Source organism: Enhydra lutris, unplaced genomic scaffold, assembly GCF_002288905.1.
Source record: "Enhydra lutris kenyoni isolate GAN:26980312 unplaced genomic scaffold, ASM228890v2 scaffoldscaffold96, whole genome shotgun sequence".
NCBI lineage: Eukaryota > Metazoa > Chordata > Mammalia > Carnivora > Mustelidae > Enhydra > Enhydra lutris.
The window spans coordinates 1,731,725-1,753,009 of NW_019154180.1; the positions used below are offsets into that span (position 1 = coordinate 1,731,725).

The window sequence follows — 21,285 nt, forward strand, 5'->3', positions numbered from 1 at the left end:
TCCCGGAGTCCTGGGATAGAGCCCCACATCGGGCTATCTGCTCAGCAGGGAACCTGCTTCCCTTCCTCTCTCTCTGCCTGCCTCTCTGCCTACTTGTGATCTCTCTCTCTGTCAAATAAAAAAAAAAAAAAAAGATTTAAATCCTGAACTGAGAACAAACTTGAATGCCCAAGAAACCAGCCATACCTTTCAAGTTTTGCTGATATATTTATTGATACATTTCCCCTTCTCAGTTGATGGTGACAAAAAGCAGATGTATCTCCCTACCCTACCCACCCCCCCCAGCAAAATACAGACACAGATTTCATTCAGCATATACAAGCATTGGGGCGTGTCCAAATTCACCACACTGGGTTGCCAGAGCCAGGAGAGGTTCGGTCTTGAGGACCCAGGAATTGAGCAGGCCAGTGGTGAAGAGAGGCTGCCACTCTGGGCCTTGCCAATGGCAGAGGCTATGGAATCAAATCATGGTGAGCAGAGCTGCCTAGCCCTGTCATGTGGTCTAGAAGGTGACAGTGGGATCCTGAGTAGTTTCCAGTGAGATTCACAGTCCCATAGAAATCTGTGCCTCAGGATTCTCATCTGCAAAATGGGAATAAGAATCCTGCCCTGAATATATCACAGGGCTATGATGAGGCTCAAAATAGAAATAATTTGTCAAAAGTGTTTTGCAAAAGGTAAAGTGCTATACAAATTTAAGGGAATTCAATTCATTGATTGTGATTGTGAGTGCCCCAGGATAAGAGTGGACTGGCTCATGGGTCCAGGGGCCAAGGAAGTGGCAAAACGCTTATTTTGTGCCTTTAGAGGGCAGCAATCTGTGCCAGTAATGTCCAGTGCAAAGCAAAGTCCTCTTAGTTTCTTGGCCCCAAGAAGTCAGCATGGCCTAGCACCTGGGTCGGGGCTGGGAAAGCCACTGGGGAAGTTACAGAAAACGTCACAGGGGTCAAGGAGGAGGAAGAAGGTGGCATAGAAAGCAGGGAGTCATTACTACTATCACAGACAAAAATAGATACCCAATGGATGCAAGGCATTGAATTTGTAGTGCCGATGAAGGATGGAGGTGGGGGTGATAGGGGGAGAAGGAAGTGGCACAGCGGCAGAGGGAGATACTGTCCCAAAGAAGCTCAATTGCTGGCTCCCTTCCTCATGAAAGTATTATACCGGCGTCTCTGTGCAGGGGGAGGGAGGGCAGGAAGAAAAAACCAAGAATATAATAATGTGATCTGAGGACTATGGTCCCCTTCCCCTGTACACTGCTGCCCAACATTTTAAGGAGGTGTCAGAAACAGGCAAGTAGCCGGTCTATGCACTTTGAGGGTGCGGCCAGAGCTGGGCCTGGAGCACCACAAAGGCAGTATTATTTCTGGAAAAAGGCAATGGGTATCAGCACTGGGAGATAGCTAACCTATTCATACATGGGCACAGTCTTAGGGAGCTAGTCACTAACAGCCTGTGATATGAAGTCTGAGCATCATTAATGCCTCTTGAGTAATAGAGAGGCCATTCTACTTGCAATGGACTGCCATGGAGAGTCCGTGAATGGGCCAGGTAGGGGAGAGGGCCAGCAAAGAGCAATTCTATGCAGCCTTATATTTGGGGAGTGGGGAAGGAGAGACACTCCCTTGTTGCTCCTGCTGCTGCTGCTGCTTTCCTCTGGCTCCCTTGCAAAGGGCTGTGGGACCTCCTGGGGAACTGGGGAGGCTGTGCACACGGTACCAGCTGGTACCTACAAGTTAAGGCAAACGAGCCAGTAGAGCGCATTGAAGAAGAAGAAGGTCACTGGGAAAACAAGTCGTGAGTAGTTATCCAGGCGGTAGACGTGGATGAAGAGGCGACCCTGCTGCCAGACGCCGCCCTCACAACTGCGGACCACGCACAGGTACTTCTTGCACCACTTGAAGCAACCATTACCGGCTTTCTGGATGGTACGTCGTCTGAAAGACTGCTGGGCTGGGCAAAATGGGCCCTCCTCTCCATCACTCTCCTCCGAGTCCTCGATCTGGCACACAAAAGCTTCTGGATGCTGCTGGGCATGGGCACGGGGAGGAGTAAGGGCACGAGCACGAATATGTGGCTGAAATGGACAAGGGAAGAAGTGGGAAAGAGTCAAAGATGAATCAAGTCTAGGTCCTGCCCCAGGGTTTCTGGAGGTTCTGTCCCTGGCACACCGCTTTTTGTTACCCGCCCCCCAGTCCCAGCATGACATCAAAAAGTTTATTCAACCTCAGGTTCTGCACCCCCATCACTTGGTGAACTGGCCATCCACGTGCCATGAGTTCTAGTGCCCTCACGTGCATGCCTCCACACTCCAAATCTTACCACCACTCCCATACCCAGGTCATACATGGCGAAGTTTTGGAGAAGCACGGGGTTTCGTCCAGTTGTAGGTCAGAAAGTTGAGCACAGCAAACTCCATCAGAGCACAGAAGCAAAAGACGAAGCAGATGGCAATATAGAAATCCAAGGCTGTGATATAGGAGACACGTGGGAAATTCTTACGGGAAAAGGTGCCCAGTGTGGTCATGGTGAGTACAGAGGTTATTCCTGTGAAAGCACAGCAGTGAAGGTGGGCTCAGCTACCGATCCATATATTACACTGCTGAAAGGACCCTTGAGAAGGCAATTCTGTGCCCATGTGTATGCATTACCCACTTACCTAAAGAGGTTCTGGCTGGAGCAGAGTCTTTCTTGATCCAAAAGGAAACCCAGGAAAGCATTGTGGTCACAGAAGAAGGGACGTAGTTTTGAAAGGCTACAAAGCCAAACCGCCTGCTCACATTAAAGAAAAGCGTCGTGACCATGAAATCACCTGGAACACATAAAAAAATACCACTTCTTACAGTACTGACATGTGGTCTCCCCCGGAGAGGACAAGCACATTAAAGTTCTTATTCAGCTCATAGGATCCATACCGCATCCCTAAGATAGAGGCACATTATTCCAGTGCCACATACAGAGAATCAGAACAAACCCAGAGAGGATCCATGCAAGACCCATGGTCAGTTAGGAGCTAAGCCAAGGCCAGAAACTTCATTGCTTCTTTCTCAGCCGACTGCCCCACACCCAGTGTCTGTCTTCCCAGGGTGACAGAAGTGTCAGAGGAAGGTGAAAAAATCGGTTAGCCCTCTAGTTATCAGGACTACACAGCTAATGTCCAGAAGGATGACTGAGACCCTCACATCCATTAAAGTGCCATAGCTAGTCTGCAGAATCATAGCCCGACACATGCACTACTGGCCTTTACAATGTATACTCTCAGGGAATGAGCTGAGAGCAGCCTGTGCTGTGGTGGGGGAAGCACAGAATTCATTTGGCCTCCTTCCTATTCATTCATATGCCCATCCCAAACCTCTGGTTGTTCCTTATTCCACAACAGCTACAGAATCAAATGCATACTCTGACCTGACACTGAAGGCCCACTCTGACCTGGCTCAACTGACATCTTACACACACACATGCACACACATACCTTCCTGTAAACTAATCCCATATACTCCGAGATTTCCTGAGATAGCTTGCATATTTGCACCAATATCCAAACCCTAGATTCCCTATTCTCAGTCTATTACCCTAATCCAAACTGAGTGTTTCAAAAAAATAGAAGAATTAGATGAAAATAAAAATTGGAGCATCATGTCCTTGATGGCTCTTCCCCTACAGTGATTGGCTCTTCCCCTACAGTGATTGCTTTTATAGCACATAATGACAACTTACATCTCTAGTTGGCATCTTCTCTTACACCCTTCATGCTGCCTTATATTCTGACACACTCATCCTAAACACTCTGCGTTTTCATCATGATCTTAGAGATTTTGGGGGCTCTCCTGAGCCCAGAACCTCCCATTTCATGTTCAACATCACATAGGGTTTGTGATAGCTCAAATTCTGGCTCCTTAGTGAAGCTAAACTCCAACTCCAAACTTCTACGTAAGTGGTGCCGTAAAATTCTTCAGCTTTGAATTAGGTGGGCTTTTTAACCCCTTCAGGATTTAAATCTCTCATGTGAGCCCTGTGCCTTGCCTCTTGCCTATCCAAGCCCAGCATGGGCTGGAACCTACTAGATGCTCAGTGACTCTTGCTGCTGTCTGGCAATAACTTAGTAAAGCAGACCAGAATACAACATGTCCACATGTTCTATTTTGCAAGGTAGATCACCTGCATAGCAGGTCTGTGTATGTTGGAGCTAAAGGAGAAGAGCAGCCTTTCCTATTCACCTTGGCAGCACTGACACTTAACGGGAAAGGGTTCTCTGGAAGAAGGTAAATCTCTGGCCTGGGATTAGTAGAATATCTGTATTCAGAGTAGTAGCTTTGTGGATAGAACTCCTACCCAGGGCTCCTGCAGGAACCACTCACACTTGCCTACTGGCCAGAATGTATTTACCAAGTTCTTAATTCTCTTGCCCTGGGAATTGGCTGCAATTTAAGACCCTCTATTTAGCTACAACCACTCCTCATGAAATATATATTCTTGTTGCAAGATTTATTATCCTATCAGGTTTTCTTTTGCTTATTTTATTTATTCCATCCAAGGAATAACTTTCTCCACTTCTCAAGATGTGGAAATTTGTTTCTGAAAGCTGAGGGAAGGATACTAACACATAATTTCTTATTCCTGAGAGATAAAGGAGCATGGGCAAGAGAAAAAAGACATCTGGAGCTAAGGAGCCAAATCCAAACAAAACATACCCCCCCAAATTAAAGATGCCTCTGCTCTTCTCTCATCTGGCCAGACCAGAGTTGGTCCCTGTGCTGTCAGAGGAAGATAATTTAATAGACTGTGTCAAAGGACAGGGACTAGAAGAATGAGTGGACCCAAACTGTGACGAACAAAGGAGGGAAAAGAAACTAGACTGTAGAGTCTAAAAAAGATTATGACCTTGGACTGGGACCATAGTACTGGTCCTTTAACCTTGACCCCGTGTAAGAGTGACTGGACTTTCCATAAGTTCAACAGTTCTAGGGAAAAGTAACTAGGTCTAATGGGTAGGAGTTCCAGAGATTCCAATTTCAGATGAACAGAGAATTTTCTGAGGAACAGAGTTGTCCAGAGAAGGCAGAAACTCCCTTGTGAGAAAGTAAAGTCCTAATCATGGGTAAGATTCTGTCAGAGTCTCGATAGCCACCAGTGAAATTTAACTCACTTACTGGGGACAAGGCTGTGCTCTCTGAAATCTTTCTGAAGCAGATTCTCTGCTTCAAGGCCCAAGGTGACCAAACTCACAAGCTCCCACCTTGTTCTGAACCCTTAGGTACTGTTACATAAATCTGCTTCAGATAGAAAGAACTACCCAGAGGCTGATGGGAAGAGTTTAGGACAAGCCTAAAAGAGAACTATGATACTGGTGAAAGCGTAATTAAAGAATTAACCTCTAGCAGAAGAGAAAGAAGCCCTTTTTCCCCAAGAACACTCCTCTCTCCCAAGGAGGGCTGGTGCTTACCTATTGTCATTGTTTTTGTGATGATACTGGCTCTGGGGCTTCAGAGTCACTAGGGCACCATTTTGAAATAATGCATAACCATCTACTAAATGGAACCACTAATAACTTGAAAGCCCCTGGGCCTTGTCTCTTCTGCCGCTTCTGGTGAAGGGTCTCCACCTGTCTGGGAAAACTGAGATACAGAAAGGCAAGAGGCAGGCCCATGGTTAGCTGGCAGAAGAACAAGGATCCCAAAGGCAATACAACTGCTTACCCTTACAAGGATCCCAAAGGCAATACAACTGCTTACCCAGAGACCCTGAGAAAAAGAAAAGCCTTTGTAAAATATCCCTCTGCCCCTGCCTAGGCAAGCAAAGCCCTAGCCAGATAAGCATGAGCTATTCCTCACCCAGTGACCAACTCAATAAGTGCAGCAAAAGCAGATTTTCTGCCTAGCTACACAGAAGCAAAGCAAGACTCTTTCTATGGCAAATGGCTGGTTGGGTGACTGACTCCATCTGTGTTCTGGAAGTGATGAAGCCAGTGCCTCCACTGCCCTGACTTGGTCAGTATGTATGAAGAAGGTTTCCAGGGCTGCTCTGGGAGCAATCCTGGGAGGTTCCTTAGCTTCTCATTGAAATCACCTAGGAACACAAGCAAAGACACTCATATCTGATTAGAAGCTGACATTGAAAAGATCCAGGACCCTCCCCTTTTGTCCTTGTTAAGGACAAAGTCAGAAAACCAATGATCATCATGTGCATGTTGAATGCACTATGAAGGCTTTGACAGGAATCTGTGCTTGTTAGAGCTGCTTCTTTAAAATAAATATAAATTTATTTAGTAACAATTATAACTGCTGAAACCTCCCCCATACTATCCCAGCCCTCATCTAGCTGACATTAGAACTCTAACCTCCACTTCCCATCAGGACCAACTTTGTTTCCCACTCAATCAGCTTGAATTGGTTCTAGGTATGGAGAACTCGCATGAGCTCCATTCCCCAAAGTCATTCAAACAAGCTGGTTGTAACGAAGACCTAGAAACTGAAAGGTCTGAACAACCAAAGCTAATTGCAAATCCTGACAGCAGTAAAACTTTAACTATTTACCTACCTTCTCAGGGACTTGGCAAAGCATTTACTTCTTTGCAGATGAGACTGAGATGTAGTTACAAAGTCTCAGTTTCCTCTGCAAATAGTTGTAAGTGCTTAGCATTTATAAGACAGGAGTCATATTCTACAATATTTTCATGGGATGATGACATACATTTATATGTACGAATGGCCACCTCTAGTCATCCATACCACCCTCCTGGGCCTCCACCTAGCCATGGTTTCAAAGACACACATACCGGCAGGGGTTGAGATAGTTTCAGTAGTGTTAGTCACTCCTGTAAAATCAAACTGAAAGAGCTTCCAAGAATTCTTCTCATTGATTTCAAGCTTGAAATCTTCCCATTTGTAGATCATCTCACTCTCAGGATAGGAAACTGTAAAGCAACATGGAAAGGAAGGTCTTGTGAGACTGGAAAGGCCAGCTGTCTCCATCAGCATGGAGTCTGAGCAACGCCTTGGAGTCCTGACTCTGGCCTCACCACCTGTGGGACCTTGCCTCTCTTACCTCATTGTTGAAGTCGTTCAATATGTGCATTTACTGAGCATTTTTTAGTACCAGGCTCTGTGCTGGAAATATAAAGATGAGCAAGGCGGAAGCCTTGCCCTCAAACATTCACATTTTATTAAGTAAGATAGTAAGTATACATCTGTAATTGTTGGAATTGCTGAGAAACCTCCACCCATGGGGCAATGGAAAAACAGAGGGAAAGACCACTTGGGGACACACCTAACAAAAATGTCATAGAGTAGGTGCCATTTTCAATAAATCTTAAAAGCTCAGTAAAATATTCTCTGTATGAGTGAGGCTGAAAGGGTGGGGAGGGTGTTCTATGCATAGAAAGGTGAAAATGCCTGATGGATTATGGAAATGCCAAAGGTTCGGGATGGCTAGCTCACAGAGGCTGGATGAAGCATACAGGAATGGGTAATAGGGGCCAGTTAATGAAGTACCCTGGGAGTCATTCCAAGGAATTTGGTATTGATCTATGAGAGTTCAGGGAGTATTTGAAACTAAAACATGACCTGGTCTAGATGATGTTTCAGCTAGGTCACCCTTGTCATTATATGAAGATGGCTTGTTGACAGGGAGACAAGTTTTGGGAGGCCAATGCAGGAATCTGGGCACAACAAAATGAACGAAGGCAGGAATCAAAGCTGAGGCAGTGAGAATGCAGAGAAATAGGATCAATAGAGACTCAGGATGGAAAACCAAAAAGATGTTTTGATTGATTAGATGTAGCAGGTGATGGAGAAAAAAGCATCAAAGTTCTTGGCTTGGACAACTGAGTGGCTGATGGTGCGTATCAATAAGACAAATGTGAGCACAGAAGCAACCCATTTGTTTTGGGGGTAGAGGTTGGAAGAAGACAATGTATTTAGTTCTGGACATGTTCAGTTTTAAAGTGAAGATGTTGTGAAAGCCCACGTGAAAGATGACAAAGACCTAAGTCAAGGTACTGACAGTGGAGATGGAGAGGAGCAGACACACTTGAATTACACTTCAGAGATGGGTGACTGACTTGAGATGGAGTGGGAGGAAGAGGGAAGAACCCAACAAGTGTTCCAGGTGAAGCAACACAGTATTGTCAGCAGGACAGGAGATGAGGAGGCTCTGGGCAAATCTGACACCATCTTAGGAGAAAAACAGAGGCAGAAAAATATAAAGGGCAAGGATGAGAAAAAAGAAGGGGCTCAGCATGACTCTGGGGCCCCAGACACCTAAGAAGGTACTCACAGCTAGAGAAAGACAGAGGGCAAGAGTGAGAATCCATTGGAAATTTGAGCATGTGGAGTAAACATCCAGCATCAATGGTCATCCTGGAAGGGAGAAAGGAGCCTCATTAGGCTGGCCCTGAGCACTTAGGTATCCACCCACCTTGGCCTGGGGACCACCACCAATGAATGGCAACAGTAGGATTTGAAACAAAGAACTCATAAGAGAAACAAAAAGAGAGGAAGAACAGCTTGAAAGTATCTGGTTCCTTTGGTTTCTAACATCAGAGAAATGTGTGGACCAGTTTAGATAGGCTTTTGTTTCTTGCCCATCCCAGCTTCCAGGACTTGCCTACCTACTCTCTACCACCTTCCCACCTCATACCACCAATACACAACCTTCCCCTGCCAGACATTCAAATGTCCAGCCTGCTCTTAGGTATTTTCCACAGTCTGTGTTGCTGCTCCACTTGGGCAATTCCACCACCGTGGACGTGTCTTTACATCCAGTGCCCACTTGGGATGGAATTGTCCAGACAATGCAGTCATACTCTAGTTGGGGGTGGGGGGCTGTGGACTGGGAGCCAGGTAACTGGCTGACAGCCCCAGCTCTGCCATGAACTTGGTGTGTAACCTTAGGTAATCTTTCAGTTTTGAGGCCTAGTGTCTATGTCTACACATGAGGGGGCTGAGCTCAAGCTCTAGCAAAGCTGGAAAGGGCCTTAGAAGTATCATTCAGGATGAAATCCATATCCATGGTTACTTGGTGAAAAGAGTCCCAAGAGGTATAATATTCCAGAGGCTTGACATACCTAATTGTGTACAACACCTTGCCATCCTTGTGGATGCGAGCCATCTGGTTGGTCATGGTGATCACATGCTCTTGAGTCCTCTTAGAATTCCTAAAAAACGTGTCTGGGATCCATAGCTGGCTCACCATGTCACCATTCAGAACAAAACTCTCAAAGCTGCCATTGTAACGGAGGCGTTCATCGTACCAAGTCTGGCAGAAGGTGATGTCAATGGTGTATTCCTGGTGGGATTGACAGAAAAGCACACACCTAGAACTCTACAGGCAAAGAGTATTCTCATGCCATCCTGTGAAGGGCCTATCAAGCAGATAGAAACCGAGTTAGGTTTTCCCAGAGGAAAACAGCATGAATTAAGTTGTAGGAGTTTTCTATTTCTGGGATTCCCAAAAGAAAGGAACATTCCCAGATAAATAACAATCAGGGAAGACACATTTTGTCTAGAAACACATGAATTAATTGCACAGGTTGGGCTCATCACATCACCACTACCTTGTAGGGTTATGGGATTACTCCAGCCAGGTTAACACCCTCCCAGCCCCACGTTTCCATAGCAAACCAAAGATTTCAACTCAAAATCATCTTAAACATTTACAAATACACTCACACCTTTGGTTGTATATGGTGACGTTTTCCCTTTCAGTTTGATGATTATTTGTGGAGCACGAATGTTAATTAACCTCAATTCTTTGTTTTCCAGAGTTATATTTTATTGTATTTTTAAAAATATTTTATTTATTTATTTGACAGACAGAGATCACAAGTAGGCAGAGAGGCAGGCAGAGAGAGAGGGGGAAGCAGGCTCCCCGCTGAGCAGAGAGCCCAATGTGGGGCTCAATCCCACGACCCCGGGATCATGACCTGAGCTGAAGGCAGAGGCTTTAACCCACTGAGCCACTCAGGCGCCCCCAGAGTTATGTTTTAAAATGAAGTTTTGAGTCATAAGAGAAGAGTGTATTTAGTCTCATTTTTAAAAATAATTGTTTTGGTTTTTCTTTTTAAACAAGGGCACCTGACCTCTGAATGTGTGTGCATATATATAGCTATACCTATGATTATTTGGTAGCCAAATGATATAATCTATCCCATAAACTGTCTATTAAACATTGAGAAGGATGTTTAATAGGAAGAATCATGAGAAGCTAGAGATTTGCACTACTGGTATTAAAGGGTAAAGAACAGACTGCAATAGAATTGCAAGCGGTGTGAAGAGCAAGTGCCAGAACTAGACCAAGGGGGAATCCTGAGGGCTAACTCAACCCCCTTTACTTTAGAGGTAGAGAAAGTGAGGCTCAGAGAGAAAAGAGACTGTCCAAAGTCACAAATAGCTAATGGCAGCATATTGGCTCTGATGCTTAGAGCACATGACCTTGAAGGTCAGTCATCTGGTCTACTCATTGCCCTGGGATGGCCTTCACTGATTTCCCTCTCTTATGCTTATTTTACTTGCACAAACAATCCCTTTGGGTACCAAGTTCTAATTTGCTCCTGTAGAATCCCTAGTCCTTTCTCCTGAGTTATCCTGCATCAGTAAACACCAATCAGAAACCCACAGTTTGGAGGCCAGAGCCCTCAGGGGAAAGCTTGGTGTTTCTGCCTCGGGCAAGAGGTGTTGCGAACCATTGCCAAATTGCTGGGAGCTAGCCTTTCAGACTGAGAAGGTTCCCTGGAGTAGTCCAGAGAAGCAAACAGAAAAAAGCCTGGCTACCATTCATATGGGAGCCCCCAGCCCTGCTCCACCCATCCTCACCAGCCTTCATAGGTGGCCTTCAGAGTGCTTCTATAGTCCCAGGTAGCTGGCAGTTCCAACTTGGCCTATGGAGCCTCCTTCACTCCTAGGCCCTAGGAATTGTAGCTAGGGGAAGTCTTTCCTCCACAATCCATGCATGCTGTGCTCTTGCTCTGTGTTACAGTGTTTCAAATGAGCATTTATTTTTTATTAAACAAGATACCAATTTTAAGTTCATTACACAGCAACTGATAACTAACAGTTCATTTTTTCCCCCACTGTGACAAAGGAGCTTGGGTTGTACATCTTTTTTAGCTCAGCTGAAATTCTAGAAATTCAGTGTCAAGGAATTGGCTTAATTAGGATTGCTTGCAACAATTATCACAGCAGGAAGCCTTAGCAACTGTTGATGCTGTGATGGGCAGTCATTCCCAGACTGGTCGCGGCCTTCTAAGCTCAGGCTAGGTGTTTCAAAAATTTAATCAGGAAACTGATAAAAACATTGGATTTAAATCTCCATGCTATGGGCTCAGGTTTCTCTCCCTAAGAAATAATCCTATGCTCTACACAGCATCTGATTAGCTGAGGGGTGTAGGAACTCCCTTCAAACAATCACACCCCTTTTGTAACAAAATGCTTGCTGAGAGGCTCAGTTGCTTCAAACTTAAAATGAAGATCCCAGTGGCATCCTTGCCTGCCATACAGGCTGTGATGAAGATCCAAGGAGACAAGTATGCTTTGCTCATTGGCTGTCAGAGAGTCAGACATTCTATACTCCCTCCTTACCAAATACAAAACTCCAGTGTCACCAGGGAAAAGTAGACTGTACAAGAAGTGAGAACTCCCAGAGTTTTAAAGAGCTATCTGAAATTGTGTAAAAGACCAGACTTCTTGGGGGAAATTTAATACCATATGAGTATTTGGCATTTTCTAAAGGTACTTGGCCTAGGCTAAAGCAGCAGTTTATTGGCCAAAGAAAATCAAGTTGTTGGCTCCTCTTTGGACCAGTTCTGTGTTGCACGCCAGGTTCAGTGACTGCTAAGTTATTAGACCGTATCCCTCGGGCTTGTTAGGTATCAGGGGGACAATAGTGACTTCTATATAGCAACTTTCATAATTCATTTGCTCAGTTAACAAATACTGAGTCCTTGACACCAAGGAAACCATAATCAGGAGAGCAAGGCAAATAAAGAGCACATAAGTACAAATGAGGTAGGGAAGATCAGGTACACAACTATGATATAAACTAGAAAAATCTGAATCCCAAAGACACGAGTGTGGTGTGACTACGAAGGGAGCAATTAATAGTTGTGGAGGTCAGAGAAGATGCCATTAGAGGTAGAAACTGAAGGATAAAGCTTATGGCAAGTAGAAAATTGGAGTAATGACATTCCAAACAGGAAATACCTGAAACAAAGACTCAAAGATACAAGGTGACTTGGTAACACCCACACTCCAGTGTGACTAGAGCATGTGGTCTCTAAATGGGTGGGAAAAAAATAAAACCAGAGCTCTGGGATGGCTCCAGCCATGGAAGAGCTTGAGCACTAGAGTGTGGTATTGAACTTCACACCTTAGGCCAGGTTAGAACTACAGGAGGTACATCACACAGGAGGCATATCACACAGGAAGCCAGGTCAGTAGGTAGACCGGGGTAGGGAGAGTCCTTGAATTTTGTATATTTCAAGGAGAGATAATAGAGGCTAACTGAGGACATCTTGACACTAGAATGATAGTAATGGGAAAGGAAAGAGAAATGAGAGAAGCAGTCTGACAATGAGAGTTAGTAACTACAGACTTAAATCTATAAAAACCTCTATCACAAAAAAGAGCTGTTCCACTGTGGTGTTTAAAGTTGCTTTATTATTTTTATTTTGAATGAAAGACTAGGAGATGTGGTCAGGATCCTGAAGGTACTCTTCAGGCAGCAAGGGGCTTACCTTTACCCACCTTCTAGAGTCAGTGTTGGATATAATATTCCTCTCTTCAAAGCAAAAACAAAACCCAAACCACAAAACTCCTAGATGCAGAACAGAAAAAATAACTGTGTGAAAGGGCCCACGGGTCAGCTCTCTGGGCTATGAGACACTGTAATCAAAAATCAGCACTTACCATGTCCAGGATAGAGACAGGACCAAGGGTGTTGACAGAGAGCTCAACAGTGACCACAGTGGGCTTTTCTGCAAAGGAAGCAGATGTGGCAGAGATAAGTGTCAAATAGGAGCAGGGACGATGGGGGGGTATTGTCAGAGGGGAAAGCAGGGCGATGGGTGAGGACTAGAGACATGGTTTCAATATCCAGTCCTATTTCTTTCTTTGGTCTTTCATGGCAAGATCCAATTCACAGACTGCTAAGAGCTGGACATACCTTGAAGGTCAGTCATCTGGTCTACTCATTTTATTTTTGGAAAAACTGAGGATGAGAAAAGAAAAAAAGTCTAGACCAAGGTCAAGAGCACTGCTAAGACTAGAGTTGATATCTCTTACCTGACAGGTCAACAACAGATATTCCTGTCCATGTGCATGGCACCATTACCTATACCCCACACTCATTATCCACACCTATGCTGTCATCAACCTCCTGCTCCAGCAGGGGAAGAACTGTGTTCTGCTACTCACCACCTATGCCAGGGCGCAGTTTGTGGTCATAGTTATTCAGGATACTGTTCAGAATGTGAGTGGCTGCTTGCAGGTTCCCAAGTCTGTGATAGGGACCAGTAAGGGTGGGCACTGTTTCTTCAGAAAGGAGTTTGTTTTCAGGAGCCTGGGGCTGGTGCCCGTAGACATCATCATGGGCAGAGGGTCCATTTTCTGATTCAACATGAGGTTCTTCACTCCTAGAACAAAAACAAACAAACAAACAAAAAGAATAAAGCTCTGTTCTCCACTCTGAAGGGGACCCAGCTGAAGCCTCTTTGGACAGAAGCAAACCAAAATAAGTCTGTATCCCGAGGCATAAAGAGTAACCGGTAATAGCAAATTTTGGGCCAGTAACAGATTATATTTGTTAATTTCTTCTAAATCTTGCTGCTCTTTGGGGACTTTCCATACTACCCTTCCTTTATGGAAATTCTTTATTTTAAAAATATCCTAATAACAAAACCAAGTTCAAGATTTTAAAAGAATTTCTCAAGGTAAGATGAAGAGGATATTGGTGTATGAGCTTTGGCCAATCAGCAGCCGTTACTAGCCCTGGCCTCCAGTCCACCTGACCAGCACCGCCCGGGAGCAAATGGGTGGGCAGAGGGCCCAGATTGCTGAGGAATGCTCCGGAAAGCCAGAACGGCCTCTCCCACAGAGGACTAGGACACCGTGGGAATATTCTGCATTTCTTTGCTTTTGTGATATTCACAGTTTGGAGTTGGGGGCTAGGGGTGAGGAGAAGCTCTGAGCACTGAGAAAAGGTAGGAGTCCCTTACTCAGAGACTGTCATCTAGGAGAGAGGACTGACTGGAATCCAGCCTGAGTGCCACAGCCTTGCACCACAGCCAAAAGATAAGAATTAAATTAAATAAAACAAAAAATTAAAAAGGCATCTAGCAATGTATGAAATTCACTGATAGTGTTAGAAGTTAGGGTCCTTGTACTTTTGTGAAGAAGTGGGCTTCAGGATCTTCTGAGGCTCCGGTCATGTTCTAGTCACTGATGTGGGTGTACTGATACCCGTGTGGTCATTTTCTGACAACTCATCAGCTACGCACTAATCATTTGAATACTTTTCTGTATATATGTTCTAATTCAATAAAAAAGTGTTTCAAAAAAATGCTAATAAAAATCTGCTAATATATGGATCTTATTTGGATCCTGATTTTTAAAAGCAAACTAAAACAAAAAACATTTATAACGCAATAGGGGAGATGTGAACACTGACTGGATAGTTTCTTCACTATGACAAAATTATTCTAAAATTTTTGGTGTAATAGTAGTATTTTATTATGTAAGTGCAGTCCTTATGACTAAAAACGCATACTAAAATAATTGCATGGAAAATGATATGAGATTTGAGATTTGCTCTAGAATAAGCAGAAATGCAGAGTGGGTGGAGGACAGAGAAATTAAGTGTGGCCATGAATTTATAATTAATGAGGATGGTGATGGGTACATGAGGTTTCACTCTATTGTTCCCCCTGCTTTTCTGTCTTTGAAAAAAATTATAATTAAAAGCTTTTTTAAAAACCATCAGCAAAATTAATCTATGATGTTGTAAAGCAGGACAGTGGTGTCCTTTGAATAGGAGAGTATACTGGGGGGGGGGGCAAGTGGTGAAGCTTGTGGTGGGGGCTGGGTAGAGAGGACTAGCAACATAGGCATGGCTTCTGTGGTGCAGGCGCAGGGCCTGGCAACTTGTGCAGCAAAACGCATTTTCCTGCACTATTTCAAGCTCTTAGAATTGCCTAACTGACATACAGATGTGCCAGATTTATACCATTTTTCATGTCTGAAGTGGCTTATTCCCACTGTGGGCAAGGGAAGAACTGGGCTTGAGAAAAACAGTTTCCATTTCCAAGTAACACGTGCAGAAATATCCTCTTTCCCTGAGGCATTCCCCCCAGTCCTCTGACTGCTGGAGGGGCAGAGGGAGAACAGAGGCCTGAGACCCTGCAAAATGAGTGATGTGGCTAGGAGCATGGCACAGTCAGGACTGGCACTGCCAGCCAAGACCACCCAAATGTCTGAAGCCAACAACAATAGCCCCAAGGCTCAAGAGGCAAACAAGCAAAAGCCCAGGGACCACTGAAGCCCCCCTGCTCCCAAACTATGTCTACTATGAAAATGATATCAGAAGGTCTTGAGGTTGCTGTAATTCTACAATCATCCTTTGCCAGTAAAATACAAACAAAACAAACACACTCATCCTGGGGTCCTTGAGGTTAAGGAGCTGCTGATACTGCATACCTTTTCTCAGCCAGCCATTAAGCCCCCTTTCAAGGCTAGAAATAATAACAACTTGAAAAACACTCATGCACTGGGTTAGTGGAATCTTTCCATGGGGCCTTTTCATGCATCCACATCTCTCTATATGCAATGGTTCAAGATGGAGCTGAAATTCTGCACCCCCTCCCACTACTGAGGATGTTCTTTCAACTAACTGTGGGGGAAGAGGGAGGAGGAGGAGGGGACTGGAAATGCTTTAGGAGGGGGTCCACTGGGTTGGTTTCCCCCCCCACCCAAATCAGCCCTCTTTTTCAACTTACAGATGAAGAAATAATCCCACCTGGGGGTAGGGCTGTGCCCAAAGTCACAACCATTTGAGGCTGAGCTGGGAGCAGAGCAAGGTTTCTTGGTTCGATGTGGCCCTTGCCAACACACCCCAAAGCCATCTCCAGCTCTGACATCATGGGTTGCCATGTTGACAATGTCTGAATGCCAGATACTGAGGCCCTTCCCTCCCTATTCACCCCACTGGACGGGGAAGGGTAGTTTCCTTGTCAACAGCCCCTCTTCCCAGCTTTTATTTATTATTTTGTTCCTGCTCCTCCTGCTTCCTTCTGCTTCTGCTCCCAGACCCCTCTTTTGAGCTACCCAGTAACCATGCCAGCTCTCCCAAACAGTTTTATTCATATCTGGAGGGATGTAGATGACTGGAAATTCCTAGCACGCATTCAGAAATATTTGCCAAGCCCCTGCTGAGACCAACCCCCACACTCCAGGGCACCGGTGAGCCAGCAGGGAGCCCCACAGCCCCTCCCCTGAGGTGCTAAAGCATTCTGGGGGGAGGAAAGAAGCCTTCTCCCTTCTCAAAACAGATAAGCAAGACAGGAACTCAGTGCCCTGGAGAGTTCTGGAATGGAAACCGTCTCAAAAATAGGAAGCAGTCATCTACTCTAAAAACTCAGAAGTGTAGGGAACAACCTTTCTAGCAAAGTCTCAGGGCCAGAAGAAAGTGTGAAGGAAGCTGGCTGTTCAAGGGAAATCTGTTGTTAGCCTTTGGAGAAGGGGATGGGGATTGGAATCGAGGACTCAAACCGCAGACCTCAGAGAATAACACACTTGGCCTCCGGGTCCGGTCAACCCAAGACCCAGCAGGGCGTCTGGTGCGGGCGGGGAATGAAGGAGGAAAGAGGAGGCTGGCGGCAGAGTGGAGTGGGGTGGATAACTGGGGCGGGAATCCTTGGACTAAACTGGGGCTGGTGCCTGGCACTGGCACCAAGAGACGCGGCGGGAAGGCAAATAAGTAAAGTCAGAGTTATCTGGCACAGCGCCTGGTACTAGGCGCTCAGGAAAATAAATCTGAATGAGAGGACAGACAAGCCAACACTCCAACATTTAGGCGCAGTTTCGTTCCCCAAGCCAGAGCGCCTTCCTGGGCGCCACCTTCCCAAAGTCTCCCCCAGTCCTCAGAAGCGCGAGCCAACGCTGGTCGGTTACTTCGCGGGCCACCCGCCTCTTCCCACGGAAGACCCAGAGAGGGAGAAGCGTGCTCATGCCCCCAGCCATCGCCGTGGTTTTGGAGAGCAGGAGTCTGGGACCGAAACGGTCAGGCAACAGGCGTCCCGCCTCCCTTCCTGGGCGCCTCTTTAGGGGTCTGGAGTGCCCATCTTAGAGGGAGCGGGTTGGAGGATGGCAGCGCGTAGCGGGGACCCGGGATCCGGCTAGACCGCACAGGAGATGGGAAAAGGTGGGCGCGGGGCTTGAGGAACGTAGGGGAGCGGGGGTCCGGAGAGCTGGCCTAGCTCCAGGGGAGAGGGAGCCGGGCGCAGAGGGCTCCTGGGTTCCGAGATGGAGACTCACCTAGACGGGAGGACTATGGACATGCCCAGGAGGATCAGGAGAACTTTGGTTAACATCTTGGTGGGGACCGGCGCGACCACCTGTAGGGAGGTCGCTGCGCACGGTCTGGCCGCACCGAGCGCGGTGTGCAGGGTTTTACTGGGCTCCAACTTCCACTCCTCCCACTCGCCCCGCCCCGCGCCCCCCTCTGGCCCCGCCCCCTGAGCCCCGATGGAAATCTCCGACGACCTGTTTGCTGCTGCTGCGGAGAGTAGGGTGGATAGGCTCTGGCGGGCGGAAGGAAGGGGAGGGAGAAGAGGAGGGAGCCCTGTCGCCAAGGCCCCCCACCCCCCGCCGCCACAACTGCAGCGCTGCCAGACAGCCACGGGCGGGGGACGGGAGAAGGGAGGAAGAGGCGAGCGGGCGGCGCGGGCCCCAGGCGGGGGAAATACGGAGGTCCGCGGCTGCGGCGGGGAGGGCGGCCACAGAGTGGGCCAGGCTAGGCAAGATGGGGGACTAGGTGGGCTTCTGCCTCCTTATAGAACCCCTCCAGTCCACTAGGGCACCGCGGGATCGAACTGTGGCTTCCAGCCCTCTGCTCCCGCCCCTATCACCTGTTGCTTCCCCAGGTCTCCTGGCCTCTGACATTTCCCTTACCCTCACTCCAGACCTTCCAGTCCTTCAGAGCATCTCTTGGCATCAGAAGGAAGCTGGTAACTACGTACCTTCCTTGGCACAGGGGAAGAAGAGATACTTGGTGGGGGGGTATCTCCCCAGCAAGCTATGATCTGAGCTACTACACAGGCCAGTTTCTCAGGTATTGGGGGGCAGGGGAAGACCCACCGGCAGAGGACCAGGCCTAGGCATTCACTAGAGCGTTTTCCCTTAACAGCAAAGAGGCAATAACTGACTCAATGTGGGTCTAGGCTTAGCCCCAAGGGCCTGGTTCTGAGAGGGACCATCTGGGACCTCAGAAAACTCTCCAAGACTGGCTGGACTGGCTTTCTGGAAACTTGGCTCTCAGTCATGCCAGAAATAGAAGTGAGAAAGCACTGGCGTTGGGGATGAGAGTGGAGGTCAGTGCCCCCATTCAGTGGGAATAGTGAAGTCTCAAGTATCCCTGGACTTTCTCTTTGTCACCCAGAACCTCATGATTCATTTGAGAAGGGAAAGGATTACAGATACCTGCTGCTCTAGAAGGGGCTGCGTGCATCTTAGCTGGCAGAAGGCTCTTTGGAGAGCCTTGCTGTACCAAGCTAACCTAATACAACCTCTCTACCATCTTATCCTTAGCCCATCACTCTACTTTGTCATCTGCACAATACTGCCCACTAACTGATGGTCTTCTTGGGCAGTTCTTTGTGAGCTTGTGTATAGTGGGGTCCCCTGACTGAAGTAAGCTCAGTGACAAAAACCAAGCCAAACCAAACCAAAATACATGTCTGTTTGGTTTTCCATCATATCTCTGAAACCTAGATATGTTCTGGGTACAAAATAGGCACTCAACAAATATTTGTTTTTGGCCTGTGTGCAGCTGTGTATATCCCAGTGCCACTGAGTTTACTGGGACCTAGCCTCCCTTCAGCCTCTGTGCAAGGGAGCAGAAAACACTGCAGGGCACATTCAGGCCTCTGGTGTGCATGCTTCCTAGCCCTTTGACAAGGCAAACTTCATGGGCTTGTGACCTGTACAGAAAAGCCCCACTTTGTTTAACACTTTGCTGCCCTCCTCTCAAAATCCTTAATAATTTTTGAACATGTGCCCCTGTATTTTTACTTTTCCCTCAGCCCTGCAAATTATGTAGTCATTCTTGCTGTAGGGAGATATGCTGCAAAGCAGGAACCAGGCAAATGCAGAACATTCCCAAGCTCACTACAAGGAGAAAGCTGTCCACCATCTGCCTGCCCTCCTGTCCAGCACTAGAGTGCTGTGCAGAACGGCCTTGGGCTTGAAGTATCTTATATGGATGTCCCTACTTCCACTGACACTGGAGTTCCAAGAGATGGAGGTTTGACTGATTTCCCTGTACTCCCCTGGGTTGAGTGCTGTGCTTAATGACCAGCATTCGTTGGTCACTGAATAAGTGACTGAGTCCCAGGCAGCCGAAAGAGGCTAGCAGTTAGAGCTTTTTAGTCAGAAGACCCACTCGGGGCACCTTTCTCTTTAGGGTGGAGATTAATCACATTCTGCCATTTTCCTTATGCACCTCATCCAAAGGATATGTACAAGGAGCTATGGAAACCCATGAGCCTTCTAAAAGTCAGGGCCTGATCACAGTGTTGCAGTTCTCACAGTGCTTTCTGTGTACTTGTGTATACCAGGCCACGGGCTTGGCAATGAAGGGATATAAAGCAAGGCCTTGGACATAGTTTTCGTTCTCCCATGCATGGCTCAAAAAAAGGAGAAGGGACTTCTCTCAGAAATTACTAGCACAAGGTAGAAAGTCATGAGTGCCTTGGAGTTCCCAGAAAGACCAGGTCTCCCTCTGGCTGGGCAGCTCTGGAAACTGCAAGCAGGAGGAGGAGCCTGTGCTTTACAGAGACTTGAGATTTGTAGCAATAGATGAGCCTTACCAGCACAGATACAGAGATGGGCATTCCCAGCATAGAGTCAGCCAAGATACTGAAATTACTGAAATCAGAAATGTGTGGTGCTTGATAGAAAACAAGGAAGAGTTTGCTGGGAGGATTTGCATGAAGAGACATTGTGGGAGATAAAGCTGGAGTGGCAGGCTGGACAGGCTATTTCTGTGCTTTCAATGCTGAGCCAAGAACCTGTACTTTTTCTTGTAGGCAAGGGGGAGGTTACAGAAGATTTTCAAACAGAGACGTTGCATGTCAGAACTGTTCTTCGAGGAGACCCACCCGTCTGATAGGTCAGGCAAGAGTGTTTTCAGGAAGGACAGGCTGGAGCCCATTTTCGCCCAGAAAAGGAGTTGTATGGATCCGAATGTGAGCAGAACTCCCAGGATGATTAGAGGGGAGAGAACAACATGGGGGAGGTTTAACTGACACATTCGATATCTACTTGGAGTCAGGGAGGAGGCAAAAGAAATAGCATTGCTAGAGAAGGTGCAGGGTCTTCCCCCAGGTGACCAGGGTGGCAGAACAGTAGTAGGGAAAGCAGAAGGAAGGGGGGGGAGATCTTTTAGTCACAGTAATGAGAATAGTCCCTTGCATTTTGTGTTTCACTTTCTGATGTCCCAAGAACCTTAATATTTATTGTCTAGATTTGTGTGTGGGTGTGTGTGTGTGTGTGTGTGTCTCCCCATTTCCCTATTCTGATTACTTCAAATATATCTCTCTACAACTAGCTATTCAAGCTGGATATAAACAAAAAATTTAATATATCAGCTATATTTTCATAACTAAACCAAGCTACACATTGATTAAAATAGCCCTGTGCAACCCCTTTATCAGTTGTGAATGATCACTTTTAATAACCAATACCAACCCACCATGTGTCATGTTATACATGTGGTTTAGGGGTAAAACCAGAGCTGCTGGTCATAACATCTCTGTGTTCCTGTCTAGCTTGGCCCAAACTGTAACACATGCACAATGTGTTTTTCCTGTTAGACCAAGGGGGAAATTCCCATCCCAAAAAGTTGTGCAATATTCTTAGCTAGTTATGTATCTGGGCTTACAGCAAGACCAAGATGCCTGGGATACTGGGGGAAGCAGGCTGGGGGAAGAATCTCCACAGGGCTAAGCTGAGAGCTAAAATGGATGAAGGGGCAAGCAGGGGACAACCAGGCTTGTCAGGCAGAGAGACAGTAGAGGCA

The 21,285-nt window shown here is 46.6% G+C and overlaps 1 protein-coding gene across 1 annotated transcript; it reads right to left on the reverse strand.

Moving 5' to 3' along the window:
* Nucleotides 1–1,688: 1,688 nt before the first annotated feature.
* On the reverse strand, nt 1,689–17,666 carry LOC111139198 (gamma-aminobutyric acid type A receptor epsilon subunit). The gene is made up of 9 exons (XM_022491394.1): nt 17,523–17,666; nt 13,410–13,627; nt 12,903–12,970; nt 9,065–9,285; nt 8,275–8,357; nt 6,776–6,913; nt 2,660–2,812; nt 2,348–2,547; nt 1,689–2,077 (listed from the first exon to the last, which is right to left on the reverse strand). Exons 1-9 carry the CDS (start codon nt 17,576–17,578, stop codon nt 1,730–1,732), a joined length of 1,485 nt encoding a protein of 494 aa, XP_022347102.1. The 5' UTR covers nt 17,579–17,666; the 3' UTR covers nt 1,689–1,729.
* Between the last annotated feature and the right edge of the window lie 3,619 nt (nt 17,667–21,285).

Bases quoted from the DNA above. Each gene is read 5' to 3' on its own strand.
- LOC111139198 (XM_022491394.1), bottom strand. From the start codon at position 17,578: ATGTTAACCAAAGTTCTCCTGATCCTCCTGGGCATGTCCATAGTCCTC. The intron at 13,628-17,522 runs GTGAGTCTCCAT...TTTTTGTTCTAG, and splicing joins TCCATAGTCCTCCCGTCTAG to GAGTGAAGAACCTCATGTTG. The intron at 2,813-6,775 runs GTATGTGTGTCT...TATGTGTTCCAG, and splicing joins AACTATCTCAACCCCTGCCG to GTGATTTCATGGTCACGACG.